Raw genomic sequence first — 22950 nt, forward strand, 5'->3', positions numbered from 1 at the left:
AAAACTAAAGGGAAGGAAGAAGAGAAGCATCTGAGCACACAGAAGGTAGCTCTCTTTTAGAATTAATTATAATGGACTGGAACTCATTTCTTACAAGCCACTTGAAAGCTGCTTGATAATTATAAAAATATTTATAGGCCAAGTTGACTTCCTTTGCTTATTCTTGGGAGACTGTAGATGGTGTATTCTTTAAGCAGCTTTGTCTGCCTGCTAGAAACCTTGCTATATTTTGCAAGTTTTCTAGTTTCTCTACTAAAAGGCCTAAACTTGATCAAGAGCCTGTTTCTGCAAGTACTGCCAAGTAATTGAAACAGAGTATTCACAGTAATATACTTTCTGACCTAATTTCTCTGTAGGATGCAAGCATTACAGATTATTATCTTTCCACTTGCAGACAGAGTTGCTAGGTGTTGCAGCAAATGCTGTCATCAAAATCAGGCTGGGTAGTGTAAGCATCATTTTACCATATGGGGTATTCTCTGTGGTGTTCATTCTGAATGCACAAAATTGCCACTGCATGAAAGCATTAAGAATATTTGCATTCACCAAATGTGTGCAGCAAAGCAAGTCAAGGTGGATAAAACTAGATTCCTAAATCCACAATCTCTGCAGTGCTAACCACTTGTCAATGTTATTGACTCAGAGATTTGGGGGGTGCGGGAGGTGTTGTCTTCTACCACTAAAACACAGCCTTTTTTCCAACTCAATCTTAGCATTTCTGTTGATTTCAGCTGAACCTGATTCTTACGGCAGACATTTAATGGCCAGATTTATTCCACCTGTCTTTGGTCCCTTAGCAGAGATTCATCAGCAAGCAGCAGAGTTGTTCAAGGTCCCTCTGTAGTGAAGAGGAAGAAATTGGTATCTCTGCAGGGAAATTAATATCTTGGCTGCTGTAAAATTGCTCTGGGTATGTACCTTTCTAGCTCTGGTAGCTACAGAGGGAGCCTATGGTGTGTAGGCTTCTGAGTTGGGTGCTACAGGGAGACTTTAAAAATGGTATGGAATGCTTAAATGTTCTTTTACTTGAAATACCTTAATACATGTCTGCTTTGATTTAGGCATAAAATGCTTGTCTCTTGTTTTCTGGTGTTCAAATAACTTGAAAAAACATAGTCCTATGTAAATATTTAATGCTTTTGAGGTATTTAACTAAGTATTATGGCTACCACACCTGAAATTGCTGGAAGGAAGCTACTTTATCGCCCAGCTGTCTGGCATTTTTACTAAATTTCTGGTTTTCTTCCATAATTACTTGGTTTCTTTCCCAAACCTTCTCCTTTTCTTCCTTATTTAACTTTGCCTTATGCACAAAATGTCATTAGTATACCTCAATTAAATTATACATGAGGATAATGAAGCATTAGGCACTCCTTAGACTTCTGTTCAAGTTGTAGTGTGAAGGCCAAGGTGAAAAAGTTACTTATTTTTCCTAAGATGATCCCTTTCAATAAGTGTTCACATGAAGTAAGGAAAGGCTGTGTAGGTAGGAGTTACAGAGCCCTTTTATAACTTTGTAGAGGAAAAATACACAATCTGTGTGGTGAGTCAGAGCTGCTGATGAAAGTACTACGGGAGGCAAATACTCAGTGCCAGACTCATCACTGCCAATCACGATTCAGGATTTATTTCTAAAGTTCAGTGGTTGTCACTCCAGACCTGGGGGCTCATTTTTGAGAAAGTAAATACTTGTCACTCTTGTCATGTAGACTGACCCTGTGAAAGAAAGCTTCACTGCCTTTCCACAGTGAAGTGCCATAAGGAATTATTGCCATGAATTCTTCTCTACAGCAACAGTAGCAGGGAGGTCACTCAGCTGAATCCCAAAGCCTTAACAGTCCATTAAAATCTGCTTTGACATGTGCAGCTCTTGCAGTCGAGATTTCTGTATATTTAATCTTTACTTTTGAATTACTCTAAGGATTTAACTGGTTTTATTGTCTTTTATTGTTGGCATATGATTTTGTTAAGCAAGATTGTAACTTGCTTAACCACTTGGATTGTAACCACTCCATGAGCACTTAAATAATTTTAGAATTAAGTTTATTTCGGTTCTGACTGCATTTTTTGAAGAGAAACAACCTCATAAATGGCTGCAAATGCAGTCCTTTGCAGCACTTTCTTTCTATTTAACATTTCTAGTATTAGGAAATAGTGCCTTCTTGTACAAAACAAAACTGGCAAAGGCCACACATCTATACGTGGGAGTGGTCTCAAGAATCTTTGAAGAAAAACAGCTGGTTTGTATTAATTTGCAAGGATAAATCATTTTCAGATCATAAAAAATTGAGCAACTCTACAACCAGGAAACCCTAATTTTCTTCTCAGTGGATGATAAAGCATTTTCAGTAAATTCTAATTAGCTCATAGAAAGATTTGAAAGACCAATACCAAAATAATGAGTTATTCATAAATTGGATATATTAAATGCATTGTGACAGCCAGCAATAAATCACTTATTTTATATAGAGAACATGTTGTAACAGCCTCCTCCTCCAGTTAAGAAATCCACTAAACTCCTTGGTGTATAGTCAGTTGGATCACTTCCTTGCTGAGATATTCATATTTCTAATAAAGAGTAATTGGAAAATGCAATAGGATAGAAATGTAGAAATATTTGTAATACTATCATATTAGTTCCTTAAAATGATTTTATAGACATGCAATTCCTTAAAGCACTATTTAACTTTAAAAGCTTTGAGCATGCCTAGAATTAATGATGAGTAGTTCTTTCACAGCAACAAGCTACAAAAAGCTGTAATGCAGATGCTGTAATGAAAACAGAAAACAATGAAGTAGGGGAGAGACAGGCTGAAAGCCACATTCAGTAAGGGCTTTCGAGATTTAAAGAATAAAAAAAAAAGATACTGTATGACCTATATAATCATTAAAACCAAGTCTCAAAAAATAGCATAGGAGTGAGGAGGAAAGCAGTTGAGAAAGGACAGTGAGAAGCAGAGGCCACAAGCTAAGTTCCATGTTTTACATAAAGTAAGAATAGTAATTTGGAACTGAATGATGACAGAACACTTTTCTTTAAGTAATTGTTGTACATCCTGAGGAGAAGCAGAGGCTGAAAGGTCTGTGTTTATCTTTCTGTACATAATGTCTGCCTTAGCACAATACCTCGTGTATTGTCAGGGCTTTACGAGACCTTGTGTGTAAATGACAGCATTAAGGTGAACAGATAAGAGATAATTATAATGAGATGTGTGTCACATGGAGGTTTGCACCCACAGTGGTTTTCAGAAACCTAAATAAATTGATTTAAAACTGGTTTTAATTACACTGGTAGGACAGCTGTGTGCTGATAGGGCATCAGTTTCTGTGTTTTGACATAGCCAAGGGGCTTTTAGAGTGTATGATCTACTTACACATTATGCAATGCATAGGTGTGTTAACATAATCAACTGATTAAGGTAGTGAGGCAAGTCTAAAAACCAAAACAAAATCATATAAAGAACCAGATTCTCCTCTCCTTTACACTGAGATGATTTAAATTGTTTGATGTAACTTAGGATTCACACTGTTGTATGGGAAAAAATCGGCCAACAAACTTATTTTGTGAGAAATATTTTTGTATTTTAAATGATACAACAGCACTGATATCAGATACGTCTCGTAATTACAGAAACTAGTTTGTTAGATGTGCCATCTTAGGGAAAGTTAATTTGCTTCTATCTCCATTTCTGTGGCACAAACAGAACTGTCACAAACTTTATTTGTTTGTTTTTTTAAAGTTTTAAGTTAGTGTTATAAGGATTTGTGGCAGGTATGTAGTGTAATTTTAAAGATGCGAGTTATACCTTTATTCGCATTTCCACTCTTTTGTTTAAACTTCCAGTTTCTTAAGTGACAGCATGATCCATATGAACTGACTCACATTCCACACCATAACTTCAGTGGAACAGAGGCTTTTACTGCCTTTCAAGAAAGAGAAACAGATTTCATATCAGGACCAGATGTAACACCAGTAAGTTAATTTTTCTCTGAGAAAGACCTTTTTCCAATGGATAAAAATCCTAAGTGGTAATTTTGCTAGTATTTGTTTCTATTTTCTCTACTCCATTGTGATGAGGACTTGCAATTTCAGCAGTAGAAGCTGACTAAAACAAGCACTGCCTGACTGAAAAAGCAAATGTCAACTGCTTTATAGTGGACTCTGCTATAAACACCAATGTCAACATTCTGCTCAAAACGCATTTGCAGTAATTTAGTTATTCAGAATGAATTTCTTTAGAGCACAGCACAAGGCTTCTGCACAGTAGATTGCCAAATTAATGCTCAAAGTTTATACTGAAAGCTGAAAAAGCTGTTACAAAGTGATCCTTTTATTTTTAACTCTTATTACCAGGGTACTAGCGAGGTTGGTGAGACATTGCTTCTTTTTTTTTATATCTGACTTGAGTAATTGACTTAACATTTAATTTTTGAGTGAGGCAATGTTACTTTCAAATTAAATATCTACATAATATGTGAGCTATTTCAGGTATCTTGGCAAACCTTGTGGAATGAAAACCTTAACTGAGGAGTACTGGTCTAGTCCTGTCACAGCTCAGGACACTCCAAGAGTCTCCATGCAAGCATTTGTTTTGGGAGCTGCCCAGGGGAAGTACTCATTTGAGCAAAACATCTCCTGTTGATAAGCGTTATCCAGAACTTCCATGGCATGTTTAAGGGCTTGGAAGCAGGGCTGGAGACTTGAGGACAAAGTGTAATTTGCTGTCTAACAACGATTAATTGTGTTGATAAAATTTATGGTACGTAAGAGGTTACATTCCCTAAAGAACAAAGAGTGGATTGGGAAGGTTTGTTGAGGAACCTGCACACCACAAGCTTCAGCTACTGTACAATTACATCATTTCAGGTTTTCCTTTGGCTTGAAGGGCCCAAATCCAATAGTAGTGTCCAGGCAAAGGGAAGCTCAGGAGTACAATGACTGGAAGTTATGTCTGGAAATTCCAGGCGAGTAATGAGAAGTACAACTGCCTTATCAGTTGTTTATTGTACATAGTCTGAACTCTGTCTGGAGCACTTTTGGACAGAGTTTCCAAAGCCATTGTTCTCTCTGCAGTGGTTTGAGAAACACCTACAGCTAAACGTTTGGTCTTCAAGAAATCAAATGACAAATCTCAAGGACTCTTTACCACAGACACAGGTGATTTAGGGAAAGTGTATGTGGAGGCAAAGCTGCCTCCACAGGGTGTTGTATGGAAGTGTTAGATCTGTATCTAGATGGAAAAAATCATACAAAAGCAGGGTCTGCTCTCCCTTTACTGAGGATATACTGTACAAAAATACTACAGTGATTAGTAAGAGACAGTAACAATTTTTGTGTGCAGATAGATACGGAAGACAATAACATTACAGATCAGCCCAGGACAATCTGTGGTGGAAAAAAAAAAAGAACTTTTTGTTTAGTCTTTTCCTACCTGCATTGCTTGGTAGGACTTTTCTCCCTTTCCTAAGTGTCCTTTAAATTTCACATAGAGAGTGCATGCTCTGTCACTAAGGTTTTGTTTTCAGAGAACAAACAGATCACCATAGCCCAGATGATAGCTCCTCCCCACAAAAAAAGCCAGGATGTGCTTTTGGTTTCAGGGATCAACAGAAATTTATGTCAGCTTCATGAAAACATAGTACAAGACATTCATTCTGCCATGTAGACAATATCTTATAAAATAAAGATACAGCATAAAAATTGTGGGAACACTGTACAAAAAAAATCCTTGAAATGGTGATTGGAACAGTTCATTTATACTGCTGCAAAAATGCATGAAATGTAAACTAAGATAATGTAAGTGTACACCAACCTTTATTCATATTTTTAAATATAAGGATGATTTGGCAAGATTTGTTACTGATGGCAGTTAGACCATTACTGGAATGGATTCTGATTATCCATATTCAGACTATCCAATTTCTTATTTTTAAAAAGGAGCAATGTCTTCTGTAAAACCACGTGCACTCAGAATGAGATGTTTGCACTTGAAATACAACTTCAGTGTTTCTGACAGGTGTTGACTGCTGATACAGAGTGGCACTTTGCTTTACAAGTGTTTGTATAGTCAACATATTGTGTCAAGGAAGTCTGAGCAACAAAAGCAAAGTAGTTTTTTATTGTTTTGTACTATTAGAGTAATATAAAAATAAAGTACCAACATAATTTAATTTACAACAGAAAAAAAAGCAGCCATATTACACTTGACCTAAAGTCTGTATCTATGTACAGAAGTGTCCATTTAACTAAGCTTAAAAAACCCCAACCCCAAGAACCCTTGATTCATGACACATGAGGTTCTCTCATTTTCTTTTCTGTCACTGTGGAATTAAAGTATAATCCCCTTTTGGAAGTGTACTTCAGCTGGTTATAGCATGAGCCCTGGTTTTGGGATCATCCGTTCTACACAGTCATGTTACCACACAGAATTACCAGAGTCCAGCATTTTAACAGACACACAGCAATGATGAATCTCATGTTTTAAGAATACCACACATCAAGTCTGCCCAAAGTCCTCATGGGTCACGAGGAGCATCAAAGCAGTGCTTGGTGGTTTAGACTGTAGGATGAACCTTAGCAGAACAATGTTTCTCAGTAACAGATGATTGAAAAACACCCCAAACTGTCCACCAAATGCTAATATGTATAAGGCTTTATGGTAGCTCCTGATATAGATTTTAATTGAAATACCAACTTGAAATGTTAGGACACTTGCTGCAAAGATAGAGGTTTCTTGTAAAAGCATGCTGGATCCTTCCAAGTCACACCCAGGGTTTCCATCCAGGAAAGAGTCGGCTCAGGTTTTTAGGGTCCATGGCCTGTTGTATGAGGAGGTTCACCTGCCCTCCCACACTGAGCACTGTTCCCTCCTCAACACCTTTCAGCTTCTCCTGAAGTCTCATCAGAACACGCTCAGCCACCTTGTTAAAACTCTGGTCATCACTGCTGGCAGAATAAAAAAAGAAAAACAGGAGCTCTAGGTATGGATCCTGAACAACACAAGCTACATGTTTTTTTTGTGCAGAAAACCACAACGCAAGGCAACAATGCAGCAGCAGGAGGGTAAGAAAACAATCTCACACCTGGCTTTTCTTTTAGGTTCTTGTGGATCAGTACCGAGTGTAGAGCTCATGTCAGCCTCATCCTCTGGCCTCTGCTGCAAATACAAAGCTTTCAAGGGGTTCATGGTCCAGTCGAAAAGAGGGTCATAGAGCAGCACCTGCAGAGTAAATAAACCTCTTTTTAATTTAAACTGGTAATTACAGCTAGTTTAGTGCCCTAGCACTGTTGGAAATGCTCATACTAACCACAATATTAGGAGGTTGAATGTTTTGGTTTGGTGTTTTTTTTTTTTTAAACCAATAGAATTGGGCTAAATTGCTCAGTAAATGATCCAACAACAAAACTGCCTCTGATCGCTTGCAGGTATTTGTGTTGTTCATACTTCACCAAGTTTTGCCATCAGTCCCACCTCAGCAGTGAACAGGCAATTTTTTAATATAGTGCTAGAATTAATAGAATCATTAGCTTTTAATGCACAGTATAAGCTGCTTTCAAAAATCAATTTCATTCTCTTTTTCCTGACTTATGCAAAGAGGATTTGATTCAATCAGTATTACTCCTGCTGGGAATGTTGCACTATGGCTAGAAGCATGTAGGTACTGAAGAGGGAAAACTGCCTGAAGGAAACAGTTCCCACAGGAAAATGCAAACTGGTTATAACTTTATCAAAGATTACATTAATTAACAAATGTGACCAATGCCACTAAGTTCTAATTCAGTACAATACACCCTAAATGGGTATATGGTGCAGTGATGCATATGAAGACTAAGACAAGAAACTGAAGACGTTCTGGCAGGTTGCTGTCCAAAAGAATGAAAAAATGCTTACCTCTACAATAGTCAACAAAGCTTCTTGAGAATTTCTCATAACAGCCATTGTTTTCTCACAGCATCTAGAAAATATTTTACAATATTTTAGGTTCTTTTTGGTAAAACAAAATGGTGGTTTTGTAATTTAAATAATGGATAATTGTACTCCACTTAAAATTTAATTTCTAACATATAAGAGAGGCTACTCCTATTTCCACTTGGAAAAAAAAGAGAAATTTAGACATGTAAGACCAAGAGGAGACTGTGTAGTTCGCTGATTATTATTTCTCTGTGGAAAGGGATGACCAGGATGTTTCACTGTCTGAAATATTTCTATATGTGGAATTAACCACTGAGTTCACACTGACTGTTCAGGTGTGCCATCATGGCAGAATTGCTTGGCTGGATGAAAACACGTGCCACGGGTGCTCTGGAACACACTGGAGAATCTTGGAAGGGCTGTTTTCCATGCAATGAGCAGATCTAGTAGCCAGACTATAAGCAATTTCTGAAATCCCTCCAATGATTTTGATACAGAACTGGATACCTACATTCACTCCCAAGGAAACTAAGCTCCTGGAAGGAATGCCAAGCTATCCTATGGGGCAGGTACTCCTGGGAAAGAGCAATTAGGCTTCCTGTCTATTTCAGGATGAGCATACAAACCCCGAAGTTACCTGAACATGTTCACAGCCAATGACTTGTTTATGCACTTACACCTCTACTGTTAAGTACAAGTCAGGCTGGCTGAGGCAGAAACAGAATCTCTACCAGTGGCTTTTATAGTCTTATTTACTTCAGCTGGAACCAATAAATTCATGTTTTTCTGTATCATGGGACAGAAGTTTCAGAAGTCATTCAGAACTGTGAATTTGACAGCATCAGTTTTAGAGTAGAAGTGGCAGTGACTGCTCCTTCATGGCACAAAGGTATACTAGGAACTACTTATTAACTTTAATTGCTGCCTTAGAAAGACAACACCTACACTATGTACTCTTTTAAAGACATGAAATTTGGGGGTTGCAAGTATTACATTCATGAACATCATCAAAGTCTGGAATGAGGGAAATGTCCTGCTTTTTAGGAATCCCTTGGGTCATTCACAAAAGATAGGATGGAGGTTGACAGAAACGCAACTCCTTTGGGATTTTTGTGTTTTGCTGCTCAGATCTATTATGGGATTTATATTTTGCACTTGCAAAGTGATATCAAATACATGATCCAAAAGGGGAAAAAGACTCCAAATTACTCACATGAAACTAAACAGAAATTAGAGTCAAAACAAATTGGTTCAAAGAAATTTAACAGCTCCAAATATATAGTATAGTTCTGAAAGAAATACATAGTTCTGAAGGAAAAGAAAAATCATTCCGAGACAGTTAGCTGTGGAGCCTTTGGAAACACTGAGCCCTCCCTGAATTCCACAAGAGGGTGACAATAACCCATTAGCTAGAAACAATATGAAACACTGAGCAACAATAATTAACTTGCAGCTGGTTATATAAGTTGAGCATATGAGCTAAAGGTTTAGGGTGTTATCAGCAGAAATATGAGTCTCTTCTCAAGCATCAGAACTATTTAACATGTAACAATCATAGTGCTGGAAGTACTCTGCTGCCTCCTTATCCCTGTGCAATGCAGGAGCACTCACCTTCTGAAGACTCCTTCCACACCGGTGATACCCATTCCATCCACAATGTCCCTGGTTAATCTAAATGGAACTGTCTCTGGAGTGGGAAGGATTTTACCTTGCTCAAAAGCAACCCCTAAATAAAGGAATAATAAATGTTTAAGAAAAAGTTAAAGTAAAGAAAAATTAAGGCTCTCCTGCTGTCTCACTTACCCAGATCTATGTGCACTAGTTCTGCTGTTTGTTCATCTATCAAGATATTCTGAACATGTCTGTCTCCAAGTCCAAGAATATAGCCAACTGAAACAAAAATGTAAGTGTTGAAACCATGTCATAAAAAACAGAGGAAGCTTAAGAAGGGTTATTGGAATAATTGTAATGGATGCAAATAAATCAAAGTGAGAATATTTTTTCCCCCACATAGAGATATTACACAGTGAAAGAGCAAATGTCATTCCACAAACCCAAAAAGAAAAGGTTGACTGAAATTGCGAAAAGGTTCTCATACAGATAGGCATTTGTTTAGTCTACTCCACAGATTTCTTGCCCATTTCTATTTGTAGATCAAAGTTTATCAAATAATATTGCATCTTAAAAAAACCCCTAAAAGCAAGTGAATAATAAAGTCAGGTTTTGTAATTATTACTATCATTAGCAAACCCCCCCAACAAACCAAACAACTTTTGTCTGTCAGTTTTAAATATCTCCAGTGATCCAAGTTATAAGATCTTTCATGCAAGCCTATTTCAGTGCTTTATTATCCTTAAATGTAGAAAAATTCCAAACTGTATTTCCCTTGCTGTAATTTACACCCATTACTGTTTTCATTAGCTGATGGGACATAGACAGCAGTAGTATTTCCAACAAAAATCTTTCATCTGAATTCTACTAAACTGTAGATTTACTTCATTTTTTTCAGTAAAAGGGGAGTGCATAAACACGTTAGCATCTAAAATGGGATCTACTGCAATGTATACAATCTACTAACAAATGTCTTCCAGAGACTCAATACATAACTGAGTCATCAAAAAAAAAAATCTACAGTATTTACATCTAAGTACTTCTATTTCTTTATTATGACAGGAAAATCAAAGGAAAAATGCCAGAACTTAAATAACCACTTCAGCCATGGATAAGAATGCCAGTACAAAGACAATAAAAGATTGAGCTTTTCAATTCAGCTAAAACATCTGAGGCTACACATGGAATTAATAAATGGTAAATCAAAACAAGAGAAATAAAGTTAAGTAAAAAAAAAAAAAGAAACTACCAGAACCTAAGAACACAAACCATTATATAAACAAAGAAACACAGAATTTCATTCTTCCTTCTGTAGCAAAAATGGGGGTGGGGAGGAACAAATCAGAAATCTTGATTACAGAAATAATGCTGATGTTCTTGCTGGTCTTTTTTGCCCCCACTGTGCCTTTTCTGACATGTGACAAAAGCAGGACAGCCACTACCTCTGAAATGGTTTAAACTATTTGGTTGTGTAACCTAAAAATCCACATTAAATAATGCAATGTAATACCTATAGAAGATGTAGCCACACTGCGAGTGTATGCCAACCGTTTTTCAAACCACACAGCTGGATCCAGGAATTTTTCCATGCAGAAATATCGGAACACAGGTTGAAAATTCTCGCAGACTTCCATGAAGATTCTGTATTTCTCTTCAGAATGTTTTTTTTGAGCATCCTTTAAACACATAAGAGATGTTTTACCCATGAATAGCTACTTTGGGAGAAAAGTCTCTTTCTTCAAAAGGGACAGATTCCTCCTTTCTGCCCACCTTCCCTCCATCAAATGCTACTCTCACTTCTTTCTCTTTCTAAGCTAAGAATTATTGTCTTTTTTGCAGCAATGATTAATGCACCAATCTATCTGTTTTACTAAACAATTCTATTTTCATACACAACTCAGAGGCTAAAAAACATGGGAAAAACTACACTCCTATTTCCTTGGTGCAGAAGGTGCACATATTTTATAGGTAAATGGATCTTGTTGGAAAACACTTCTTTGCTTTGCACTCTATTCTGGTACCTCTGCTTATCTGATGGCTTCATGTCGCTGTGAGAAACTCATTCTCACTCATTCTCATGCACAAAGCCAAAATTAAATATACTTTTATCTTGTTACTACTATAACAATTTGAAAGGAAATAATTTCTTGCACAATGGTGAGTATGTAAGTAACAAGTAAACCTGTCTGAAGTTTTCTAAACTTATGGTGAGATGGTCTGTGGAACTGAACTGAAAGTCTGCATATCTATTCATTCCATGCCACTGGTAATATTCATTATTACAAATACTAAAAGTATAGTACATAGTTCTCTGTAAATTCCACTCCCCCTCCAGTAAATATAATGAACCAGCTATTTTTTTGGTGTTTTTTTAAAAGGTATTTGGACTCACCAGCATTATTTTATGACACTGATAACCCGAGTAGTCCTTTGGCCTGTATCTCTTGTGAGCTCCTTCTTCAGCATTCACAAGGAACTCCCCAATGGGAGTTGTTCCTGAGCACCACTCCAGAACTCCACTTCTCTGGGAAAGGGGAACCACCTGGAAAAGCAGAACCATGGAGGGGAGGTTGTACATGGGAGATGGTTATACACACTGAACTATGAATACACACCCTTCAGAGCATGAGTGCACATTTCTGTTTGTTTAAGACAAACAAGGCCAAACCATGCAGCTCACCACAACATATCTTTTAAAGACACACTTATACAAATGTAAAAATCCATTCCAATTTTTTCTATCAGAGAACCTTCCACCAGATACTTCAGCACAACTTAATGATTAGCTATTGCCTGTTTCCTTCAATTTTCTTTTCTTATGAAAGTCTTTTTATCTCAAATTGCAACTCCCATTCTATTTTCCCTGCTGTCGTTCATTTTTACACACATAAAAACCTGAGTCTTCATTGAAAATTATTCAAAAAATGTGACTTTAGCTCCATCTGTGAATTCTTAAAACCACTCTAGCAATTCAGATAAGCACCTTTAGAGATTCCAGAGTGCACATTTCTCATTTGTCAAAGACAAGAGCTTATGCTTTGAGAGTACTTATTCAGAAGTCACCTTCACAGCTATTATTATAATCTGAAGTAAAGGAACAAGGAAGGAAAAGTTCCCATTCAAATACATTTTCTGCATTCACAAAAGGAATTTATTGCTGTATTCCCAATTCCAAAAAAACAGTTCACATTCTGCATAAAAGATCCTAGATGGAACTTCTGAATTCAATTGTAAGGAATATTGCATGACTAAAATTAATTATTAATTAAGGAATATCACAACAAATTAATGAGAATTCATAAATAAACTTTTATGCTCAAGTTTAATGACTAGCAACTTAAAATTTAATGACAGTGCATTACTTAATTTCTTTTCAATTATAAGTTCATATAAAGATAGCTTTGAAGAGTATTTAAATATATATTAGGCATCAAGAAATTTATTCTAATGATTTGAAAAAAATTAAATTGTAATTAATAAAATACATTGTTAATTCCATACCTCAAGGGGCAGTGACTATTTTAGTAACACATAAATAAAAATCCTTTTATATTGCTTTTGGGTTAAAAAAGAGGAGAATGGGGAAATATGCTTTATTTCTGTGCTGCCACAGGTGTTCAAGGTTACCTTGTATCTTCGGATATTTAATTTCCTCTTTCGTGTTTCAGTGTTTTGCTGGAGCAAAGTATTGCACATCTGGAAAACTTGCTGCATGACAGCATCTTGTCTCAGGTCATCACGCCCCTTCAGCATAAACAGAAACAGCAGTTAAAAAACACTTCTCAGCGTCCAATTTCTTGTTCAGCAACTACAAAAATTATTTAAAAAAACTGCACAAACCGCAAGTTACTTTTCCACAATAATCACTTGCAATAAAATGTAATTAACAGCTGTTTTTTGCTCTGTATTTGCTTTTCTATTAGTGCTCAGCTGCTTAAACAGAATCATCATTAACTTAAATCATCACCACTCATTTTTTGGCAGGTGTTATTTGATTCAGGCTTCAATCAACCCACATGTCTTATGGTACTCTTTTTAAAAACAGATGTTTCATTCACCTTTATTTAGCAACTCAGCACACAGGTGAAGCAGCATCAGTTGGCACTTCTGATTACTGGATGCAGATCTAGTGATTCATGCTTCTCTTTAAAGCTTTCAAAACTAACCCATACTTAGCACCAAAACAGAATTCTCCCAGCAACTGCTCAAGGTTTACATTCAAAGAGAAAATGAAATCAGCTGAAGGAAAAAAAATTTTTTTAGAGATTTTTACTTCTATGTGCAATGCTTTTGGTTGTCTCTGAATTTTTTTTTTAATAAGGGGAAGAAAAAACAGGTATTTAACACAAAATGTTGATGGTTTTTATTTATGGTACACTTCAGGTCACCAGCTGAGACATGACCAGGCAAGTCACAGGTCTGGGAATTGTCAGGTAAGCTACTGGGTATTAATTACATGCACTGCTGAAAAACAATTACAAATGTATTTAATATTGTTACTTATTTATATTATATTAGTTATTAATACTTTGCAATTTTGTTTATTAAAGCATTCCTCAACTGAGAAAACTGACAGTGAAGTGTGAAAGGTCTGTTCATGGTACAGAAATGATGCATGAGAAAACTGACAGAACTTTAAAAAAATTCCAGCATGCCAAGTCTCTGAGATGCCACTACAACTGACAGAACCCACCTTAACCAGCTGCCTCCTTTCTTTACCATCTGATCCTACACAATCTATTATTTTAGGCAGATTCATGCCTCCTGCTAAACGAAATTCTCGCTTGAAAGAACTTATTGTGACCAAATTTTCGTATTGTCCTGTGGGATCCACCTGAAATTAAAAATAAGGTTAAAATTAATGCAAGTATTACCTCAATTTCACTCAAGACAAAGTGGTAATGAGTTGTTTGCAAACCTCGTTAGCAAACTATATGCTCAATATTAATATGAACACTCCATCATCTACAAGGATAATACCACAAAGGCTACAAAAATATGCTGAGCAAAGAAGTTTTTTTGATTCCTCCTTGTTCAGTGGTAGAGGGGACATGGTGCTGCAGATTTCCACTGAACAAGCTGTGACACAATGTTAGCCTGTCCCAGCTAGCACTGTCCCAGGAAAATGTTCACATAGGGCTGGGGAGCGTTAGGCTTAGAGTAGGCTGCAAATGGACCCAATTTACAGTCCCAAACCTGCTGCAAGGTACAGGATCTGTATCTTCCGCCACCCTCCATATCCTCATGCCCCAGAGCAACCCCACTCAGCCAGCTGTAGGCAAATACTGCCCCAGCAGGCTACAGCACAGACCTGCAGCCATTTCAGTCAGTCTGCTCTGGAGATGAAGAAAGGCAAAGAAAAGAACAATACAGCTGTACAAAGGAGCAACACCTGGGGCCAACAGGAGTCCTACAAACAGATGCTATTTAGCATGGGTGGCGACTTCTTACTCTGAAGTCACACAGCTTAAAGCAGTCCCTTGACTTATTCAGCCTTATAGACATAGCCTGAGGAATTTCAACACAAGGAATTCTGGCTTTGCAACATTCAGATTTAGACACTGGCCCAAAAAGCAACTCTACACTCCTGAAACTGCTAAGTTTCCCAGGTGGAGTGTATGGCATCAAGGGTGAGTGCCTATGCACCCATCCAATCAATCACTTACAACAGTGGGAATGGATCATTCCCCATTACTGAATGATAGAAACACAGGAACAACAGAGAGGCATGTCTATTAATTCTCACACCTTTTGAGACATTCAGTGCCTCCCTGAAACTCTGAGCCAGTGCCTATGACACAGGAGATTCAGACTCCCAAATCCCTCTGTGAGTTAGGTAGTTCACCACCCCTTTGGTAACGAGAGACTACTCAGTGGTAAGTGGCAAAGCTGTCTCTGTACGATAAACCACTGTCCAGCATACATAAACCTTGGGATCAAGGTCTTCTAAGGAAATCATCTCACCCTGCACCTCCCACCTGACAAGACAGTATCCCCATAGGTGGACCTGTAAAAACCATGGGAATTGGATGAAGAGATGTATTCCCTGACTACCATTACAAAAGCTTGAAGTTGATTCTATGATGTGGTATTATAGTGTGTTTTTATTTCAACTTCAGTCACCTTAATTTCCATGGTAGGAACAACAACATCCTCCAAGTTCTTCAGTTTAATAATTGGCTGGTCTGCTGGAATACTTATTCCTTCTGTAATTAAAAGGAATTAATATTTTTAAATTTAGAGCTACAAAAAACCATCCAAATTGACAAAACCCAGCTTACATTGCTTATGGGACACAAAACCTCACTACATACTTTTGTTGAGCTGATGAAGATGACCACAGGACAAATGGTGATTTCTAGTGTTTTATACTAAGAACCTGAGCCCTACAGTGTAAGTAATTACTATGACTTTTAATCCAGACTACATTCTGTATCTATCAATAATAGGACATAATGTTAATGCAGTACCCCATTTACCTAAATATCATTATTTGGAAATACACTTTTTAATATGAGAAAATAAAACCTATCTTCACTATTAAAACAAAAGTAGTTTTCCCAAGACTTACTTCTTTGAGATTTCCATGGATTAGCATCTAAATTTGCTAATGTGATGTAAGCATCACAGAGTGCTTCAATGTCTCTAACCATAGGAGCTCTCCTTTTCCTTACGATATTCATTATAGTGCTAGCAGCCTCCATTCTGTCCTAAAAAAACCCAGCGGAATACAAACATCAGATCTTGTAAACTGCACCTTTTAATATTAAACATGCATCATAACATGCAGTCAATTAAGTACAATTGAGATATGTCCTATGAAAACACAGCAAACTGCAGTAATGGACAGCCCTTTGTGACATGACCTGAAATAATTAGAAGAAAAATTCTGTGCTATCTAATCTGAGATAATGAGTAACGTAAAATATTATTGGAGATAGAGAGGGAGCAAACCTGTCCAGGCAAAGTGCAAAAAGCATGCAAAAATTCTTCAGAGAAAACGACAGGCAGGTTTAGATGTTCTTCCACCATCTACCTGCTTCTGTTATTTCCTCCCAGCTGAAGAAAAAAAATCTTGTATGCAAAAGACAGAAACCTGTCCATGCATTCCTTTCCTTCTGTGCCTGGCTCTGAGAGACTTAGTTTAGCAAATGCCACTCCTAAAAAACTACAGATGTGAGAGAAAGGCTAAAAAATTCCACATAAAAATGTGGTGAAAAAATGTATCAGTGTGGGGGGTAAGAGGGCAATATCAACTATGTCAGGCCTACAGTAATGGGGGAAAGAAGGGGTAATAATTTAGATGCAGGATGATTCCAAAGACAGGTTAAACAAAAATTAAGCAGTTACAACATTAACATGCAACCACAGTTTAGTATAACCCACCAGCATGCCTTTTAGCGTATCAAGGACCAAAAGACATACTGCACAAGGCCAAATGCTTAGATGGAACACGTTACCACTCAAGGCAGAAAAAATACTCTATTCTTTAAAAAATAAAGCCACTCAAGTCCTTCTTGCATCTAAAATGTCTGACAGAATGACACATCAGGGACTTTTATCACAAAAGGTTGCAATAATCAGAGCTATTTGTGGCACAAAACATTAACCATATTTTGTTCAACCCTGTAATTATTTCTTTCAATAATAATTACCTATGTATGCACAAAAGGTGTTTTTTAATTATTAAAAGTAGTTTCCCTCCTACTGTTTCTTAACAGAAGTCTGCTGATGAGCTCTATACTAAAATATCCCTTTACATGTATTTTTTTCATTTTAAAATGAAATTAAATGATTGAATGTGATTAATAAGATAGAAATTTTTGTAGTCACCACATCAAGCTGGGAGATTTCTTTTGGTGCATTCTTAATTAACTTATTTCTTCTTATTGCATCTGGTTTTGTGAGGAGTTCATCTTTGTTAGCATTAGCCAAAGCTAATATTATAAACAAAGTATGATGTGGATGATCCAGTGAAATTCGAGCCATTAGCTGTCAATGAAAGAAAAAGATCCCATTATTCAAAATAGTACAGAAGAAGAAAAACAATACTTAATTAACATTATTAATTCTTTTGAAATTCTATGGTTCTTAAGATTAAATAAAAGGTAATAGACAGTATTTCCACAACTGAAAAAGCATTCAAAGTATATTCCTAGAGCTGCATGAGACTATGCTTATACTACAAGAAAATCAATTAAGTAGAAATTTAAAAAGTCCCCAGTCCTCTTCCCCCACCATACTGATTTGGCATCACTCATTTTCAATACACCCTTATCACCTACATAACTTGTTTAGCTGTAGGTGCTCAGAGGAAGGTGGATATTGTTTAGAAGTGGGCACTACAAGACAATCAAGATTATCTTTAGATGAGAAAAGCAAAAATTACATTATTCAGAACTTCGTGAAATCCTAAACCACCCATCATTTTAGTTCCCATCCGAGCAGCCAGCTGGTACATCAGAGGCAAGAACTTGTATGAAGGGATCTTCTGTGCATTTTTCTATAGTAGAGAAAATTCAGTTAGAGAGCTGTACTAAACACCTAACAAAAACTGTAATCATAAAATACATTAAGAAAAGAATAAAATTAAGAAAAATAACAGCTGTGTAATCAAACAGCAATTCAGTGAGTATCACATCATCTTGGCCCATGTCTCCTAAATGCTACAAGTCCTTCATAGGAGAAGTACTATTTTCTACTCTATCTTTCATGGCTTTTCACCTAAAAGTATATATAACATACACAAGAATAATGTACCTAAGGATGTTGAAGATGGGTAGATTCCAAGGTATGTGAAGAAGGTGACCACAGTAAAAGACCGTGAGATATACTTAATCATACAGACTTGTCAAATTAAAATGCTAATTTAAATTAAAATGCATTGAGAATTACAGATCTCACTAATAAAAAATTAACTGGTAAGTAAAAGTTTTTGGGAAAAGTTAAGGAGCTACAAAATTCATCCACTAGAAATACAGGAGAAGGAGAAGAAAGATGGGTATTTATTTGTCAGAGCATTAGGAAAAAAATGGAGCAAACATATACCCTCATCAATTCGTTAACTCTATCAACTCCAGAATTTTCAAGCCATAGGGAACAGAGGCGGAATATCCACATATCATGTTCTTCTCCACTCAGTAAGCAGCTGATGTAGTTCTCCACTGCTTTACACAAGAAGCGTTTACGATCCTCAGTCAGGGCTTGTATTGCACCTTCATCCAGCTCAAGTTCTCGCTGAACCTTCACTGTGTATCTATGTGAACAGATGTTATTTTTAAACAACAGATTATTTTTAATAAACTTACAGCAAGGTTGTCCCTAGCTCTCTCATCTACTAATTTAACATTTTTGAAGTTATTTTGTATGTACAAGCACAGTAAAATAAACAACTAAGAAACTGAATTGTGGGAGCTACTCCCTTGCTGCATGTGCAGAGACCCACTGGTCTAAGTAAACTTTCAGCCAGTGTCTTCTTTTAAATGATTTAGCCTCAATATTGGTATAAATGTGAGTATCCAGTACAGATCATTTGTGTGAAGACTTCAGTCTCCAACAGCTTAAGTTCATCCTTTTCTGCTCATCTGCAGCTGCTCTCACTAAATCCTTAAGAATTTTGGATTAAATTTAACTGTATTCTCTCACTAAATGTGTAATGGATATAAATCTCAACTCATTTATTTTCACTCTGTAATGTTTTGTCAAATAAACTGAACAGATCCAGGGAATAAGCATGAATTCCAGGCCATGATCATCCATAATGTTTAAGTGTTCTATCTAGCACATGCCTAGACCACACGCAGGCACAGCTCAGAAATCATTCACAACAAGCACTGTGCATTTGGCCACTGCTTTGTGTAGGAGGAAAAATTCAGCTGCAGAGATGTGACCCATGCTGCACATGCTGCCCAGAGATTAGAGCTGTGACAGCTCCAAGGTAACCCAGCCTCCAGTTGAATGCTCACCTGTTGGTCTGAACTCTGCGCTCCTTGATGAGACCAACCTCCTCCTTGGCCTTCTTCAGCAATGCCTGCTTATTTTCAAACTCCGAGGATTTCATGTAGTTCTCAATTCGCTGGTACTGATTATCAGAGAAACGAGCCAAGGAGAGGAAAGCCTTCATCTTTCCTTTCTTCAGCTCATCATTGCTGTCTCCACTGTGGCTTGCAGCTATTTCCACAGCCTGAAGGAGAAGTTACAATAATGGTAAGATCAATAATCAGGTAACTAGCACTGCATAATACTTGATGAAACTCTGTTAACACAGAGAAACAGAATGATTGAGGGTGGAAGAGACATCTGGAGTTCATCTTGTTCAACTCCCTCCCTGCTCAGGCAGGGTCATCTGCTTGAATAGATCATTTAATATTGCCTGTGATGGAATATATATGCATACAAAATAAATCTAACAGGCTGAATATTTTTCTCCTAAGTGAATTTAATATTTGAGAAATATTTCGGTACAAACAGCCAGAAAGATTGTCCTATATGAAACAGCTTTAATAACCATATAGGAATTTTCCACACTTCTCTATCTCTTACAGTAATGAGGCATGAAGTTTCACAATAGTCTTACAGCCTTATATCACAAGACGGTAAATGGAGGACAGTCCAGAAAGTGACAAAAGGAAATTATATATGAAAGTCATGGATGCAAATCATCAGAGTGAAGAAAGCATAAAGATAACAACAGAGGCAACTATGTTGAGTTTCACAAATTAGCATGAAATAATGAAATGCAGAGTGGACAAATGTTAACCCAAATGTTTCTATTACTGTCTAAGAGCTTAAAAGAAAAAAGTTACAGTACTTTGAAACACTAGAACAAGACTTTGAAGCATCTCAGGGGTGACCTTATCACCCTCTACAACTGCCAGAAAGGAGATTGTAGTCAGGTAGGAGTTGGTCTCTTCTCCCAGGTAAGAAGTGACAGGACAAGAGGACACAGCCTCAAGCTGCACCAGGGAAAGCTCAGGTTGGACATTAGGAAGAATTTCTTCACAGAAGGGGTGATTAGACATTTGAATGGGCTGCCCAGGGAGCTGGTGGAGTCACTGTTCCTGGAGATTTTTAAGGAAAGACTGGCTGCGGCACTCAGTGCCATGGTCTGATTGACACGGTGGTGTTTGGTCATAGGTTGGACTCGGAAGATCTCAGAGGTCTTTTCCAACCTAACTGATTCTGTGGCTCTGTGAAATACAATGACCATACTGAAAACCTAGTGAGTGAATAATCTGTCCTGAGAAGGAAGAGATAGGGATAGCCAACAGGAAAGGGACACTAAACTAGCAGCTGTTATCATTGCGCTTCTAGGCCAATATAAGATGTTTCACCGTGATTTCTACAAAGCCATATTCTGAACATTTTATGAGATTACAGTATTACACAATACAATGTGAAAATATCTATATAAGAAACCATATTTTCAATCCAGAAAAAGAAAGGCTGCACTGAAAAATCTAGCTGACATTTTAACACCATATTTAAAATATCACACACACATGCTATCTCAAAGATTTCTAGGACCAGATGCACCTTTTCTAAGTATTTCTGCATGATGACCGTAGGGTTTTCCAGGCATGTTTCTGCTAACCAGGTTCCGCAGAGCCTCAGGCACTCTGTATACATCAGTTTCAGGTGAGGATCATTCTCAACCTTTGAAAAAGCAAGTTTTGGGAAAAAAAATTAAAGAGAGGGAGGCATCAAACAAAAATATCTTTTACATATGAGGTAGGCAGTTTCTAAAGCTTTTAAACCCTGAACAGAATTAATTCACTGGGGCCTATTACACATAATGCATCTACAGAGTAATTTTCCATCCACATCTACAGTAGTCAATAACCTTAAATTACATTCACATTCTATGCAATACTAAAGGGGAGCACATATTTTAAAATACCTGATAGTTTGAACAATGAAAAGCAGAATAAACCAATGACAAAATGTAATAAAATTTTTTTAAGAATCCCAGCATGTTTTCAGAATTGTATTTTATAATATCCCTTCTTAGCCTGAAGTACCACTGATGACCCCACAGGTAACAGTCAGGAACCACGATAACCATGTGTGATCATTAAATTCTTCAGACAGACTTCTACATGGAAACCTGATTAAAAGTGCTCTGAGAAGATGATGGAGCAGGTTTCCAAAGGACTTGTCTTCAGATTGGATGCTCAGCTTTAACTGTCAAGTAGGATAAGTTTGCAAAATACTTCTAGTATAGGGTACTTATTAAAGACTGTGTGACCAAGAGAGCAACACTGACTGTGAAACACATATGTAAATATCATAATAGGCTGTGAAAACACAAATTCTCCTTACATGGGCAGGACAAATGTAAGGAAGGACTAAATTTTTGGATGGCCTAGTCAACTGATCCATGGAGAAACCACAAAAATCAAAGAGCAGCAACTCTTGATTTTGCCCTGATATGCATAGAGAACTTGGCCCAAAATAATCCAGCTTTTCTAATGTGTGATTTTCTTTAAGAACATACAAGTATTCAAAGGAAGAATCTTTTATCCTCCAGAAATACTCAAAGAAAGCCATCATATGTAAACATAAAGGTACGGATATAAAGTAATTTTCACCACAGTGGTACACAAAATTAAGTTCTATTCAAGTATTTGTAGATCATATTTTAACAAACATCATCCCGAGGGATCTGGAAAGGCTGGATTAATGGGCCAAGGCCAACTCCATGAGGTTGACAAGTGCCAGGTCACAACCACCCCAGGCATTGTCTGGGAAGCTGCCTGGCGGAAAAGGACCTGGAGATGCTGGTCAACAGTGGCTGAACATGATCCAGCTGTGCCCAGGTGGCCAAGAAGGCCAATGGCATCCTGGCCTGGATCAGCAATAGTGTGGCCAGCAGGACCAGGGCAGTGATTGTCCCCCTGTACTCAGCACTGCTGAGGCCACACCTCAAATCCTGTGTTCAGTTCTGGGCCTCTCACTGCAAGAAAGACATTGAGGGGCTGGAGTGTGTCCAGAGAAGGGAAAGGGAGCTGGGAAGGGTCTGGAGCACAAGTGCTGTGAGGAGCAGCTGAGGGAGCTGGGGGTGTTTAGCCTGGAGAAAAGGAGGCTCAGGGGAGACCTTGTTGCTCTCTACAACTGCCTGAAAGGAAGGTGTAGCCAGGTGGGGATCAGTCTCTTCTCTCAGGTTACAAGCAGTAGGACAACAGGAAATGGCCTCAAATTGCAACAGGAGAGGTTTAGATTGGGTACCAGGAAAAATTTCTTCACTAAAAGGATTGTCAAGCATTGGAACAAGCTGCCCAAGGAAGTAGTGGAGTCACCATCCCTATTTAAAAGGGGTTTGAAAGACATGTAGAAGTGGGGCTTAGGGACATGGTTTAGTGGTGGACTATGAATAATGAATTCTTACATTTGCCACGCTTACAGACTCACTTTGAAAACCCCTAAC

The 22950-nt window shown here is 37.5% G+C and overlaps 1 protein-coding gene and 1 long non-coding RNA gene across 6 annotated transcripts in view; one reads left to right on the plus strand and one right to left on the minus strand.

The window, feature by feature from the left end:
- The first annotated feature begins 586 nt into the window (after nt 1–586).
- Nucleotides 587–11041, plus strand: LOC146444908 (uncharacterized). Its single transcript, XR_014852888.1, has 3 exons — nt 587–910; nt 3845–3973; nt 10587–11041. It is a non-coding gene; the product is annotated as an uncharacterized LOC146444908 (long non-coding RNA).
- Nucleotides 6091–22950, minus strand: part of ATM (ATM serine/threonine kinase) — a 59742-nt gene continuing 42882 nt past the window's right edge. For 4 of the 5 annotated variants that reach the window (XM_085063830.1, XM_085063844.1, XM_085063824.1 and 1 more), the window contains 16 exons: nt 21060–21179; nt 19490–19707; nt 18573–18780; nt 17914–18027; nt 17358–17516; nt 16096–16234; nt 15648–15730; nt 14218–14358; nt 13152–13268; nt 11917–12066; nt 11035–11200; nt 9717–9803; nt 9525–9639; nt 7893–7956; nt 7084–7220; nt 6091–6946 (listed from right to left, as the gene is read on the minus strand). In XM_085063830.1, the coding sequence (XP_084919956.1) occupies nt 6763–6946; nt 7084–7220; nt 7893–7956; nt 9525–9639; nt 9717–9803; nt 11035–11200; nt 11917–12066; nt 13152–13268; nt 14218–14358; nt 15648–15730; nt 16096–16234; nt 17358–17516; nt 17914–18027; nt 18573–18780; nt 19490–19707; nt 21060–21179 (2202 nt within the window). In that variant the 3' untranslated portion in view covers nt 6091–6762. The remainder of the gene's footprint in view (nt 6947–7083; nt 7221–7892; nt 7957–9524; nt 9640–9716; nt 9804–11034; nt 11201–11916; nt 12067–13151; nt 13269–14217; nt 14359–15647; nt 15731–16095; nt 16235–17357; nt 17517–17913; nt 18028–18572; nt 18781–19489; nt 19708–21059; nt 21180–22950) is intronic. The other variant, XM_085063837.1, reaches the window with a different exon arrangement.

The sequence above is a fragment of the Lichenostomus cassidix genome, chromosome 1 (assembly GCF_008360975.1).
Source record: "Lichenostomus cassidix isolate B80296 chromosome 1, HeHo_3.0, whole genome shotgun sequence".
Lineage (NCBI taxonomy): Eukaryota > Metazoa > Chordata > Aves > Passeriformes > Meliphagidae > Lichenostomus > Lichenostomus cassidix.